The 13,262-nt window shown below is 43.1% G+C and overlaps 1 protein-coding gene across 1 annotated transcript; it reads right to left on the minus strand.

The window, feature by feature from the left end:
- Positions 1 to 2,151: 2,151 nt before the first annotated feature.
- On the minus strand, positions 2,152 to 11,685 carry GPA33 (glycoprotein A33). The gene is made up of 7 exons (XM_030263552.4): positions 11,525 to 11,685; positions 7,906 to 8,057; positions 6,818 to 7,028; positions 6,112 to 6,270; positions 3,787 to 3,900; positions 3,224 to 3,347; positions 2,152 to 2,790 (listed from the first exon to the last, which is right to left on the minus strand). Exons 1-7 carry the CDS (start codon positions 11,571 to 11,573, stop codon positions 2,709 to 2,711), a joined length of 891 nt encoding a protein of 296 aa, XP_030119412.4. The 5' UTR covers positions 11,574 to 11,685; the 3' UTR covers positions 2,152 to 2,708.
- Positions 11,686 to 13,262: the final 1,577 nt, after the last annotated feature.

The following is a 13,262-nucleotide window of genomic DNA, read 5'->3' on the forward strand; positions in this document are numbered from 1 at the left end:
GGACTGGAAAGACTCAGCATGGATTTGCTGATGCTAAATCATGCCTGACCAGCCTGTTTGAGTTCTGTGATAACTTTGTGAGTAAAGTTGAACATAACTAAATAGCAGTTTGCTGTGTAAAGAGTAAAGTAGGAATTTCTACCTGGTCATACATTTTCTCCCTCCTTCCTGCATTTTGAGGGAAGTGAGTATTGAAGTTCAGTATACATATGTTAAATCTTTGGAATTAGTTAAATTAGGCTAGTGATACTTAATCTTCCCTCCAAATTCATTATTGCTGGTTTAATTTTGCATGAGGTTGTGGCTATATTAGAGATAACTCTTGGAGTTAGTTCTTTTCAAAAGACATACAAGACAGGCAAGAAATAAATTCAGTCACAGGAAAACCCTGGAATAAGGCTTGAGTTAGAATGTGTTTATTCCTGGCTGATGGAGTAGAACACATTGGTTGAGGAAAAACACATAGAGCATTCTAATAAATGCACTACTTCCAAGGTATTTTTAAAAAGGTAAAAAATTATGCAGCACTGATCTCAGCCATATCTTTGTGTGTTGTGGCTTAGTTGTTTTCTCAGTGCAGAAGTGAGCTTAGCATTGCAGAACTTGAAGTAATGCTGTTTTAAATGTTGTCAAGTTGGACTCTCTTGCTTTTCCTCTGCCAGTTCTTATGGAATGTCCTTGCAGAGAATTAAATACAGGGGTTTGGGGGTCATTTTGTAAACTCTGTATTTTGTGGCTGGTTTCTTTAGACAGCTTAGTGCAGTTGCTTACTGCTAATCTGTATTTTCCTTCATGCCTAAAATGACTGTTGTGCAAGTATTACTTGAAGACTTCAGCTGACAAACAGCAATTCAACTTCACCTATCCTAAAAGTGAAGAGTGTGGGACAGGTAGCAGAGGGTTACAATGGTTTGTTTAGTGGCTGCTGCCAGTTTCTGCCTATATTCTGGCATTTTTTTGCTGATGACTTTCAAGCCCTTTTTCTGGACTTTCCAGTTAAGATCTTTGAGAATCCACACTGTTATCCCTCTCTGTTATTCCTGGTGGAGGAAACAGGTTGTGCTGACTAATGTCTGTAACATTTACAAAAGAAATAGCTTTTGTTTCACAGTAGAAATGTATTACAATGGTAATTAGATAATTCACACTATCCCTGCTTGTTACAATGAGACTGGAATACATACCGGTTCTGCTTCTGAGCTATGCACCAAATTTTTTTATCTGCCTTCAGCTTCTCTGTGCAATGTTCTTTCTTAGCCATCCATTTTTGCAAAGTTTTCTCATGCATCATGAGAAGAGGTCCTCAGAATGTCTTGCATTTCAGGTTATCCACTGCCAGAGATTTGGATTTTTGTGTTCTTTGTAAAGAACTGTTGTTGATCTTTGCAGTTGTTATTACTACAAATGAGCAATTGTATTTTAAGTATTATGTAAAACAAAGGCAGCCAGAAAGCAAGCCAGAATTACAGTTCTGGTAGGGTGGTTTTCATAGTTTGAAATCTAGAAAATACTGGTCATGTGTGGGAGGATGGCTGGTTCTTCTTTGAAGTTAAATCTTAGATATTTATTACAGTAACTGTCTGGGGGTAAAGGGTATGTGGGAGGCATTGCTGACACTCCCAAAGTTGAAGATGCAATAAGGAGTTTTGAAAGGATAAATATTTTACTGCAAAAGTATCTTAAAAAAGTAAGCTTTTAATTGATAGTCCTTGGGGATGGACAGTCCATTCTCTTCCAAAGATACCAGTGGTAGGATTTCCTTCCACATTTGCACACATCTTGCACATAAAATGCAGTTCTTCTGATAGTTACAGTTTTGAACAAAAAGCTATTTTTCCTTTTTCCTTCCACCCCCCTACCTTTTTTTAATTAAGGATGTACTTGCCATGTACATGCTCTCATGTTGTCATTTTTTCAGAAGCAGCAGGAGCAATGGACTATTTCTGACTTGCCCATGCAACAGTCAGCAGGAAAAAGTAATGTAATGAAAATTAGGAGCTCTGGGAGCTAGAACTCAGAAATTCAGGAGTCTGACAGTAGATAGGCTACTAGTATGTTTCTAGTTCTTATCAGCTGCCCATCTAAGTTCTTACCTTATCTGTGACATTTTTATGTACTCTTGTCCCAAATAGGAGACTCAATGGTCATCGATGGTTTTTTCTTCCATATATTTATTTTTATGTGCATGTACAGTACATACAAAACCCACATTTAATAAAATGTCTTCAAAAATCATCTTGCTTCAACCTCCATAAAAACAGTTTCTGTGTTGGACAATGGTGAGAGCTGTGACATTTGCATGACTCAGTAAACAAGACCACCCTTCCTTGATGAAATGCAGTTGGTGACTTTCAAACCTTTTGTGGATCTGGGGATATATCAGCAGCTCTGTTCCTCTGTTCTCCAAATAGACCTGACTGGTTTCTTTTTTCAGAAAGTTGGAAGTCTGGAAGACTGCTTATTTTTGGATGACTGGGTGCAGCAGTGCTCCACATGCATTTTTCTGTTATGAGTGTGTGTTGGTGCTCACTGTACATCAAGCACTTATTTCCAGGGAAGCAAGAATGTTCTCTCCCAGAACTTGAAGGCAGAGCCTTTGGCTTTCATTTTATAATTTAACTTCTTGCAGTAAGAAAGAGGGATTGATTTCTTTTCTACAGTTATGTCTGTGCTTCAGCAGATCCTGGAGATCACAGTGGTTTCTTCATTCATGCATTCTCCACATCCTCCCCTATGCTCTCATGCCTTGTTGGCATCTGCCTGGAAGGTTCATTTCTGTCTTCTTGCACCCTAAAACATTGTTCAGGAGTAGAAATGTTAATCAAAACCATCCAGAAGCCTCGCTGAAGAGGTTTTGTGTTAGGATACTTTTAAACTGCTCTAAGCTGCTCTAGAACTGCACCCAGCTGAAGTCCATGACTTCAGTCTTGCTGGTGATGCAAGAGGTGTGGGAGCTACTCGGTGTTTTCTCATAGCATGTGTGCTAATTCACATCCAAGGTTTGAATGATTTGATTCTACCCAGAGGCACAAAGGTGTCTGGGACTCCTGGGCATCTCCATGAGGAGAGAGGGGAACCACTGGGGTGGACAGTGAAAAGAGAAAGCAGTGCATACTTCCCCAGATATTTTTCTCCCTAGCTTTCTACTCTTATCTGTTGATGCTGGAGGGAAAAGGAGAGCCCATCATCTGTTCCATTCACTGCTGGAGGGAGAGCTACTCACGTCATCTCATAGTCGGTGTCCTTGCTTTTCCGGCAGCAGCAGCAATAGGCAATGATCCCAATCACCACAATGGCAGCAACAACTCCCCCAATGATGCCAGCATACAGAGCTATGTTCATGGATGCTGCGTGGGAAGGGAGGAGTTAGCAGGGGGAAGGATGTCTAAGGGGATCAGCACAATCACTGCACTTCAAACCCCCCCACCAAACAATGTGGAAGCCACATTTGTTTGACTGCAGCAACTGGAAATAATTCTCTACTGGGTAGTACAGGAGCAGTTAGCTACTGAGAGGGAACTGAACACCTGCTTTTCTTTGTCTATAAAGTTTTGTTTTAGACATCGCAAATTCAGTGCTGTCTGACTCCACAGAGCTTTTTTTTGTCATTTTTGGACTAACCCAATGAGTTACTGAGTGCTCTGCCAGCATGTAAACCACTGGAGAGGGTCTCTCTTAAAGGCGTGCAGAAACCAAATGATAACATTCCCCTCCTTTAATGCTTTGACTCTGAGCTAAGATGTTCTTTCTGGTACTTCTTTTCCCCAAGGCAGCCCCATCTCTTACGTGGCACGACGCTGACTGTCATGTTGCAAAACTCTGTTCCCACAATATTTGTTGCAGTGCAGATGTAAAAGCCAGAGGTGTCTGCTGAGATGTTCTTCAGAGTTATTTGTTGCCCTGTTGTGAAACACAAATCAGGCCAAAAAAGATAAGAATTAAAGCAGGGAAGAAAGTAGCAACAGCAGCCCTCCAGTTCCAGCCCAGGGTGGCTGGAGTGATGAGAGGTTATTAAAGCTGATGGATTGCTCTGCCTTGCTTGGGAGCCGCCATGCTCATCCCTAGGTTTTAGAGTGATTTGTGGGAGGATAAACAGAAGTGTGCTGTTTTGATTACAGGGAGCATGTGGTATTTGAACATTCCTTTTAGAAAAAAAATTGTAGGTGGAAGGTAGAGAAGTGTCAGTGCTTAGGGAAAGGTTTTTTTATTTTTGGTGCTGGATTTTCAGAAATGTTAGATACCCAAATCAGGACCTGGCTCTGAGAACTGGCCATCTTGATGAATTAACTTGTTCAACAAGAGAAAGCTCTTCAGTCCTGCAGCTCCTAGAAGTTCAGATATCAATTATTTAGCAGTGGGGAGAAAAGTTTTCTAGTCATAAGAAGCCACACAGGCTATGTAAATAAACAAAGAAGAACTCTAGTGATAGGATTGCAGTGATGCTGATGCTTTCTGTCCAGCCTCACACAGCTCAGAACCACAGGCTGAAGCTCAGCTCTGTCTGCTCAGGCAGTCAGTTTGTTTGTTATATCTCCAGCTGATATGGGTATGTGTAGTCCATGCTTTTTGCTTGTGAAAGAGGTCCAGATCCCTTCTCTGAAAGCAAAAGACTGAATACTTTTTGATTGCTTTGCTGTTTCCCTGAGATCTCACTTTTTTGCATTTAGGATTTGCTGGCATCTAGTGCCAGATAGTAGAAGAGCAAGCAAACTGAGAAATGACAGGCCATATGCTTGCTTGATTTTTAGTTTTTTATTTTCTTTCAGTCTCTACATACTCCTTGTATTTACTTGTCTCCCTCCTGTTTTTTGGGGGGTTTTTTTGGGTTCTTTTTTTGGTGGGGGGGGGGGGTGTGTGTATGATGTTTGTAGCTTTCAAAATTTCAGTCTAGAAGTGGAATTTAAATGCTTCTGATAAATCAAAAATGATTGAGTGAATGAAGTGGGGAAAAATGAGGGTCAGGTACTGTGAGCTCTGAAGTGTCTCCTGAGGGGGTTCTGCATGCTTTGCAGCAGTGGGACTTGCTTAGCACAGAAGGCAATTACCTGTAGTGACAAGAGGGCACCCAGCCAGCCCGAGTCACCTGGGGACACTCAGCACTGGGCTTGGCCATGGGTGCTCCGATGAGAGCAGAAATGAGGTGGGAATGGGCCAGCAGAGACTCCTGTCCCAGGGAAGAACCGGGTGACAGCAGAAGCTGCTGCTGTGCCAAGTCCCCGCTGTGCTCAGGGCTGTGTGTGATGCGCTGGCACCACTTAGTGGCCATTGAAATGAATGAAGTTCCTGCCCCTGGTGATACATATTTTATGCAACAATCGGCTGCGAGTGTGGAATATCCTGTGGAGTCTGAGCATCTTTAGTTTACTTCCCTTAAACCAGGAAGGGTAGGTACAGACACTTTGTCTTCCTGAAGCTGGACAGGCCAGGAAAACAAATTGTTTAATGAAATAAATCTGAGTCCTCTGTCACTGATACACTTTAAAAAAGAGTCTTAAACGCTTGTTTCTGTAGAAATGGTTCCTGTTGTGGAAATTCAGCTCCTTTTTGCTTCCAGATTCTAAATTAAAATGAAAGCAAATAAAATATTAGGGCCTGTGTGTCAGTCCTAAAGAACTAGAAGCCTTTTTCATGCTCAGAGTAGCAATGGTGTAACTTTCTCATATCCTCTTCCTCTAGATGAGGGGTCATCTCTGGAAGAAAGCTTCCAGAGCCAGCTTTTGTTTCCTTCAGTTTAGAAAGAGATCTGCTTGGTGTCAAGCAAGCTGGGATGTAAAGACAGTTAGAAAACTCAGTGTTGTTCCTCATGTTATGTCTTACTCCCAGCAATTGAGAAATAATTCCTTCTGGCTGCTTCCAGAGCCATCCAGCTTTCTCACTAGGGGAGAGATGGAGTTTAAGTCTTTCTGACCATTCTTACTTCTGGTAAGAGTCCTTTTCCCCCTGCTAAGTTACTCCTGAGCATGTCCTGTATCAAAAGGACAACTTTTCAAACTCCTGTTCAGAGAATATCCTAGAATAAGCCTTAAGGGTGTTTTGTATTTGCATTTTAAAATCTTTCCAGCCCTCAACTGCGGAGAGCTCAATGCCTTGATGTCTTTGGATTTCCCATACCTTCTGTGTATGGTAGCAAACGGGGTTCATTTTGCATATTGAAGCTTTTCCAGGTGTATCTGGGTGTTGGGGAGCCCTCGTGAGACGCACAGGTCAGGTTGATTGTTTGTCCATATTCTGGTGTCCCCAGAATCTTGCATTCAGGCTTCGATGGTGCAACTGAAGGAAGAAAATAGGAACTGTATTTAACTAATTAAGCAGTTTCTTGTTTCAGCGCATCTGCATCTGTGGGTTTTATTCTTGCAAGCAGAGGCTGGTCTTGCACCTTTTAAAGGAACTGAAAGTGAGTTTGGATCTAATTTGTTTCTAATTTGTTTTTCCCTTTTTGGCACCGGAAAGCCAAGAAGGAATTGCAAGACGCTTTTTGGGATATGCCTGATAGTGTTAGGTGACCCATCCTTTGATAACTGGAGTATGACAGGCCACAGGGGGGTGAGGAAAGCCCTGTAATGATGCCTGGATGATGAGGAAAGTGAGCTGTACAGCTCTAAAGGCTGTTTTCTACAGCCAGCTGCTGTCTGAGGGAGTTACGTGCTCTACACATCCCAGCATCCTTCCATAGGAGTAGGAAAACACCAAAGGTGGAATTGGGGATGACAATTATTTTTTTTTTGCTATTAGAAAGCCTGTTGTTTAAACCACTGTGGGCACTAGAGGAAGGGCAGGTGTGCCTGCCAGAGCTGTGGCAGTGCCTGTGTCACCTCACCGAGGACGAAGAGGTCCTGGAGCGCGGAGGTGCGCGGGGGGTCGTCGCGGAGGCGGACGCTGCAGACGTAGGTGCCGTTGTCCTCCATGGTGACGGCGCCGATGGTGATGCTGATGTCCCCGCTGTCAACGTCGCCGATGAACTGGATGCGGTGGTCGTAGCCCTCCCCATACTGCACCAGCCCATCGAAGTACCGCGACACCGCGTCAACCTGGCACAGACGGAGGGGACAGCGTCAGCCTCGGTTCCTTCTGTGTGCGTCTGCTATCGAACTCGATTCATCAGCCCACTCTTAAGGAGCAGCGTGGAAAAGAGGACCTTAAACTGCAGCAGTTTGGGAAAAGGCCAAGAAAAACGTAGGAATTCAAAAGGATCTCTGTTTCCATCTGGAATCCCCTTCTCACACCTTATCTGAAATCAGAGACAACTGATTTCCTTTGCTGGGGGTTATTCACCTTTCCTCACCATGAGGAGGGGACAGCATGAGACTTGTCTGAGACCCATGTCAGTCAAATTGCCCTATGGTTACACAGACTCTCCCAGCAAGGATCTCCAAATAAAGCCTTGACAATTCTTGCAAGGAGATCTCCAAAGGTTGCTTCCCCTCTCACTAATTCCCAAGCACTCAAGGAGAACTTCAAAAGTTTCTTAACCTTCCAATACTTCAAATGGATGTAGGAGACCTCAAGAATCTCTCCATGTACTGTTATCATCAACTTCGAACTTGTATAGTATCAAAGATACGTGTATTAGACATACACATTTATATATACATATATTTTTAGAAATTATCAGAGTGTTTCACATGTTTTGATAGATGTAAACCCCACATACATACAGTGATGTATCCTCAGTAAACACTGTAAGACCAAGGGAGAGGAGGAAGAGGGGTGGGGACTGGCCTACTGTTGTGCGGTGGATTTGAGATAAATTGCGTCTAGACTCAGCATTTCTGTCTGCACAGTTCTGGGATTAAAAAGAGTTTGGAAGAAGTCTTTTTCTTCCAACATCCATTCCCACTCACAGCTTCCATCTCCTGCCCCTTCTTGGATGCCCTCTCACCTGTTTCTTTATGCAGCTCAGTTTACCTTGCTATTGATTTTCTTCCAGACAACCAGGTCTCCTCTGTCAGCAGCTGAGTTTGTTTTAAAATTACAGCGCAGGGTAGCGTTTCTTCCTCTTGCCACTCGGATTTGCTTCTCAGGTGCTTCCACAATGAGGGCGTGAGCAGGCACCAGAACTAGGAAGAGAGTAGTTGCTGCACTCAGCAAAAATAACAACATCTGGATTCCAAGGTAGTCTCTTTGGCTTCCTTACATGCCACAATAAGCCCTCATTCCCTGCCATCCAGGACATTCCCCACTGAGCAAGAGGTGATGTGTGCTGGAGCTGATTGGCTCTGGGAAGCTGCTGCACAGGATGGCTTAGAGCTAAACTCTGCTCTCTGTTCCTTGCTTTCCTCTTCTTCGCCTACTCATACATTGCCATGGAGTTTAGAAAGATGCGTTATTTTTTTTCCTGAGCCCTCCTTCAGTGTGACTGACACCCTTTGACAGTTCAGAATGTACAGAGGGAGACAGATAAACAGATACTACAAGTGCATCAGCAGTCTTAAGGATTCAGGCTAAACTAACAAACTGATATTGTCAAATTTCAAGGATCAGGAAAACTGTCAAATGACTTGCCTCGATCCAAATCCATAGAAAAGTGACATTTTGTGCTAGAGAATCAAAACCTGTTCATGTTTTTCATCCCTGAAAATAGAAAAACCTAGAGAAGCAAACAGTGGTTGAAAGAAACAAAGGAAGAAAAGCTTTTAGTATTTTTTAAAAATGAGTAAGGTAGTAGTCACCTTTCTTCAAGAACTCCAGCTCCTGCCTCTGGAGTACAGGAATAGCTGAGAGTTGAATAAAACAGAAATCCCTCTGTGCCCTGGGGAAGCATGCAGGGCACAGGACAGGTGTTTCTTCTTGCACTGAATTCCCTCTGACTTGCTCTTAATTCATCGTATCTTATCATTGCCTGGTGGGTGAGGCTTTGTTATTCTCAGAATCGAGCTGGACATTTATGTCTGCCCTGCCATAGGTGACCTTCATGTCTGGAGGAATCCATGGTTAAAAACACCTGCTTTCTCCTAACAGTTGGTGTGGGTTCTGCGTTTGTCTTTGTTGCTTTGAGGTTTTGGTTTTGTTTCTTTTTTAATGAAATAAATTTCCATTATTTCCATCATTTGTGGAAATCATTTGGGAAAATGGTAAATGGCAAGGAAGGAAGTGCTGCCCAGAGGTGCTCCCATGGCAAAGAGGAAGGTGGTGCAGTGAGGAGGAAAGAGTAGGAGAGCTTCCCCCATGAGGGGCATGCTGTATGTGGTGGTGAAAGTTTACTTCTGAAAGCTGAGTCACCATTCCCTGGAGAGGATTAATCTGAAAAGTTGCCACCTAGCAAACTTTGGGTCCTCATTCTGCCATATCTTTGTCCAGGTTAGATCTATAAGGAAGTGTAATGTGTAAGGGAGAGCAAAGGATTTCTAGATTGCACCTTGAGTTGCAAACCGGTTGTGAATACCCACTTTTTAAGACAGGAAAAGCGCACAGCTCCCTGCACTGTGTCAGAAACTGAGCACTGCCACATCCTTGACTAGTATTGAACAAGAGTCCTGTAGAAAATAACAGTGTTGGGACCCAAAAGGTTGTGTTGTCACTGCATTAAGAACCTGGGGTCACAATTCAGGTAATTACACAGGGTGCCATGGGACAGTTGGCACAGGGATCTGCTTTTAGCCTAAATTCCCATCTTTCTGCATGCTCTCAACCACCGGGTTGTTCTGTGGGCTCCCACAGTTCATTAGTGAGGTGTGTTTTCACCTTTTCCTCTGTGACATGGCAGGGGTGGCTTCTCTTCTTGTGAGCATTATTTCATTTACAACTGCTAACAGATACGAGAAGGAAACCAGGGCAAAGTATTTCTAACCTGCTTTTATTGCAGCCACTCCCAGATCTTTCCCTGCTCTGGAGCACCCAGGGCAAGGCACATGTTTACATACCTCCAGGGGTTTTTCTTAATACTGTTTTCATATGACCTCCTTATGAGAGATACCTGTGAAAGCTTTCTCCTTGCTTGTCATGACTTGGATAGAGATGCTTTTGTGCATTTAGGTGAAAAGCACCACTGTCTGTACTAGGAGATGGAGCAAAACCCACTTCCTGATCTTTTTGTCACTCAGAAACTGCTTCCACTGGGCTGGGATCCACTGGCAGGTCATAAATGCAGCCCTGAGGCAGAGAAGAAACCACCCACCCCTAAGATTTCTTTTCCTTCTTCCAATTGGATGAGTCAAATCCTACAATAAATGAGATCTTTTTCTTCCAGACGTATTTGTTGCAGAGTTGGGGAACAGCTGAACCCAACACTGCATGCGAGGCACAGCCTGTGACACACTTACTCATCTGTCACCCTCACGTCCCACTGCTTCTGGTGCTTTTCATTTGTCACCCACATCTCTTTCTGCATCCCAGAAAGAGATTCCCTCTCTCAGGGAAGCAACAGTTTCATTCTGGGATGTCACTGATTCGAGCTGATTTCCTCCTTCCCACTTCTCACCACATTTCACTTCATAGTCAGCACATTTGAAAGTTGTGGTTTCAGGTTGTTTTTGGTTTTTTTTTTTCTGAGTGGAAACAGAATCTGTTCAAAATGTGGCTGAAGGGAGGGGAAGCAAATACTGAAAGAACTCCAAAAAACAAGAGAGGACAAATAGCCTACATACTACTAGAGAGACAATGTCTAGATTTAAGTCCCAGAGTTACTTTTTTGTGTGTTATCACTTCGTGTGTTTATAACGTTTTAAAGAATGTGAGAGACATTTTGTATGTTTATAACATTTTTAAAAATGAGAAAGGTTTTCTCTCCCTCTGCTTAGAGATTTGTACTTGTACAAAGGAAGAAAATCAAAGTGACATTTCTACTTTCACATTCCTTACTGAATAATTGTTAACAGAGTGAAGAGCAACTAATACAATTACAGGAGTATTTTGTTTGCTGAAATAAATCGAGATTCTGATCAAGCAAAAAAAAAGAAGCTTCATTTGCATACTTATTTCTCTGAAAGATTCCCCATACTTAATTTGCATAGCATGGAAGGTAAGAATAATGAAAAAGGAGAGTGAATATCAATGGCATTTCACAAGTTACATAATGATCATCAAACCATGACCCAAGTCACATTTGTTGCGTATGGAGCCCATCTACTTTTTCTGATTACTTTGAACTTTGTGAATTTCCTTTTTGTGGATCTTATTGTTGAAGTGAGGTTTTCAGGATTTTTAGTTATAAAACCCCAAGCAATTCCCATGTGCGTAGCTTGGTCTGAAGCCTGGAATAAGGTGTAGGAACATTGATATAAGAATATGAGACAGGATAAAAAGCAGTGGAACTGAGACTTACAGAAGAAGTTCCTTCTTCAGAGATAAATATCGTATTAACAGAAACCAAGAAAGCAATTTATGAAAAATACTTCCCAGCTTCATGAAGAACAGCATTTTCTCCCACTCCTGACAGTTTTGGGAGATGCCTGCATGTCTGGCCATAAACACAAAGGAATCTTCACTAAACAAGAAAGGGACACACAAAGTGCACTGGAGTCCTTGTACTTTGTAGTGCTGTTTCCTTCCACCCAGCCCTTGAGGACATAACCAAATTAGTACTCACTTGCACTGAAAATGAGCAGCCCAAGTCCTTTCATTGCTGTCCCACTCATCTCTCCTTTGTTTCACCTCAAGGTGCTCTTCCTTGTAATCTCCAGGAGGCTGGGTAGGTAATTGGCTTTCCCTGAAGGGCTGCTTTGCAGTGGCATGGCAGGTTTACTTCCTCAGCCTCTTTTAAGTGCTTCTTCCCCAGCCTGCCCCTCCCCTCCCAGCCAGAATGACAAGCCACATCACCAGTAGGCTTTGACATCACTTGCTGCTCTCTGTAAACTTGTGAGCTCCTTCCCTAGTTGTGAACTTTCTCCCACAATTAAGTGGCCTTTCCCTGTTTCTCCCAACACGCAGGTGTGTGGAGCACAGGAAGGGTGTGGTGGGACTGGGGCTGGAGTGTGCAGTGCAGCTCGAGTCATGCATGTGATGACAGGCAACTAGGGGAGGATAAACCTCATTTTTCTTAAATATTTATTAAGGAACAGAGTTAAAAATATATTAAAGTGTCTCACAATGCAGGCTGCAGCCCACATCCAGGCTTTAAGGACCTGAGGGGCCTAACTCCATTTACTCTAAATACTCATGCAAATACGAAGTTAATGGGAGTTGGATGATCAATGGGTTGTGAAAATACAAGTGAGATGCATCTCAGCCAGGTTCTTACTCTCTCATGGCCACTGTTCCACTGCCCAGTGTGTGGTTTGCACAACAGCCACAGGTACCAAAGGTACTTCTCCCTCTCTGCTGAAGGCTGGACAGATCACCCGGCCCGTGGCTTGCAGCACTCTGGTGATGGGTCTGTCCAGGCATGGGCACTGCTCACATGCTCTGGGTGGGCATTTGGAAATCACAAATAACTGCTGCTATAATTGACTGAAGAGTAAAAGGGGGAATGATGACAGCTGAGCCAAACATCTGGCATTAGGTTTAACTGAGGGCAGTGTGTCTTCTAAACACTTCACTGCCACTAGGCAGCAAGGGATGTGTCCATGTGGGAGAGTCATCTATGCTCTATTTCTAGCCATTTGAGGGACAAAGTCGCTTTTAGGGTGTGAATGATCATTTCAGGCATCTAGATGGGGACATCATGTTCTTAGACATCATTTTGAGATTAAATTAGTCATACAATGCAGTATATTATTGATGAACTTCACTGAGGATTTTGAAGGAGGCTTGCTCAAAAGTAGTTGTCTACACTGGATGCTTGTGATTGGTGCAGTAAAGCAGGTCTGTATCTTGCTCTTGTGCTGACCTCAGGCTTGTGTGGTAAATCTGCCAGAAGCCATGCTGAAGATTTGCCTTTTGGTCTATATGGCAGTTGTTCAAAATACCTCCAAGACAATGAAACTTAGGAGTGACTGGAAATCCAGTCCCTCTGATAGAAAGGACCATCTACCTATACTTCCATGCTTGATGCATAACCTCAGTGCTCTTCAGACTGTTAGCACAAAGCAAAATAAAGTGCATAAGAGTACAGAAACTTTATTCTTCAGGAATCTTCCAAATGAGGACAGCCAGTAGGAAAATTCATCCTGTTATGTCTCATCTTTGACCGGCTGCAGGAGATGGCAAGGACCCTGCAAAGAGAAGGGGAGGCATTTTCCAAAAACAGCTTGTTAACTAACCTCAAAAATGTTAACTGTAAATTACTTAAGATGGAAACAAAGCTGGAGCAAGGTCAGTAGTCTCCTTTCTTGTCTTTGGAGCCCACAAGGATGAGGTTCTTAAATGTTTACCTCCCTTAAAGACTG

The sequence above is a fragment of the Taeniopygia guttata genome, chromosome 1 (assembly GCF_048771995.1).
Source record: "Taeniopygia guttata chromosome 1, bTaeGut7.mat, whole genome shotgun sequence".
NCBI classification, from domain to species: Eukaryota; Metazoa; Chordata; class Aves; order Passeriformes; family Estrildidae; genus Taeniopygia; species Taeniopygia guttata.

Bases quoted from the DNA above. Each gene is read 5' to 3' on its own strand.
- GPA33 (XM_030263552.4), bottom strand. From the start codon at position 11,573: ATGAGTGGGACAGCAATGAAAGGACTTGGGCTGCTCATTTTCAGTGCA. The intron at 8,058-11,524 runs GTGAGTACTAAT...CTCTCTTCCTAG, and splicing joins GCTGCTCATTTTCAGTGCAA to TTCTGGTGCCTGCTCACGCC. The intron at 3,348-3,786 runs GTAAGAGATGGG...CTTCCCACGCAG, and splicing joins GACAGTCAGCGTCGTGCCAC to CATCCATGAACATAGCTCTG.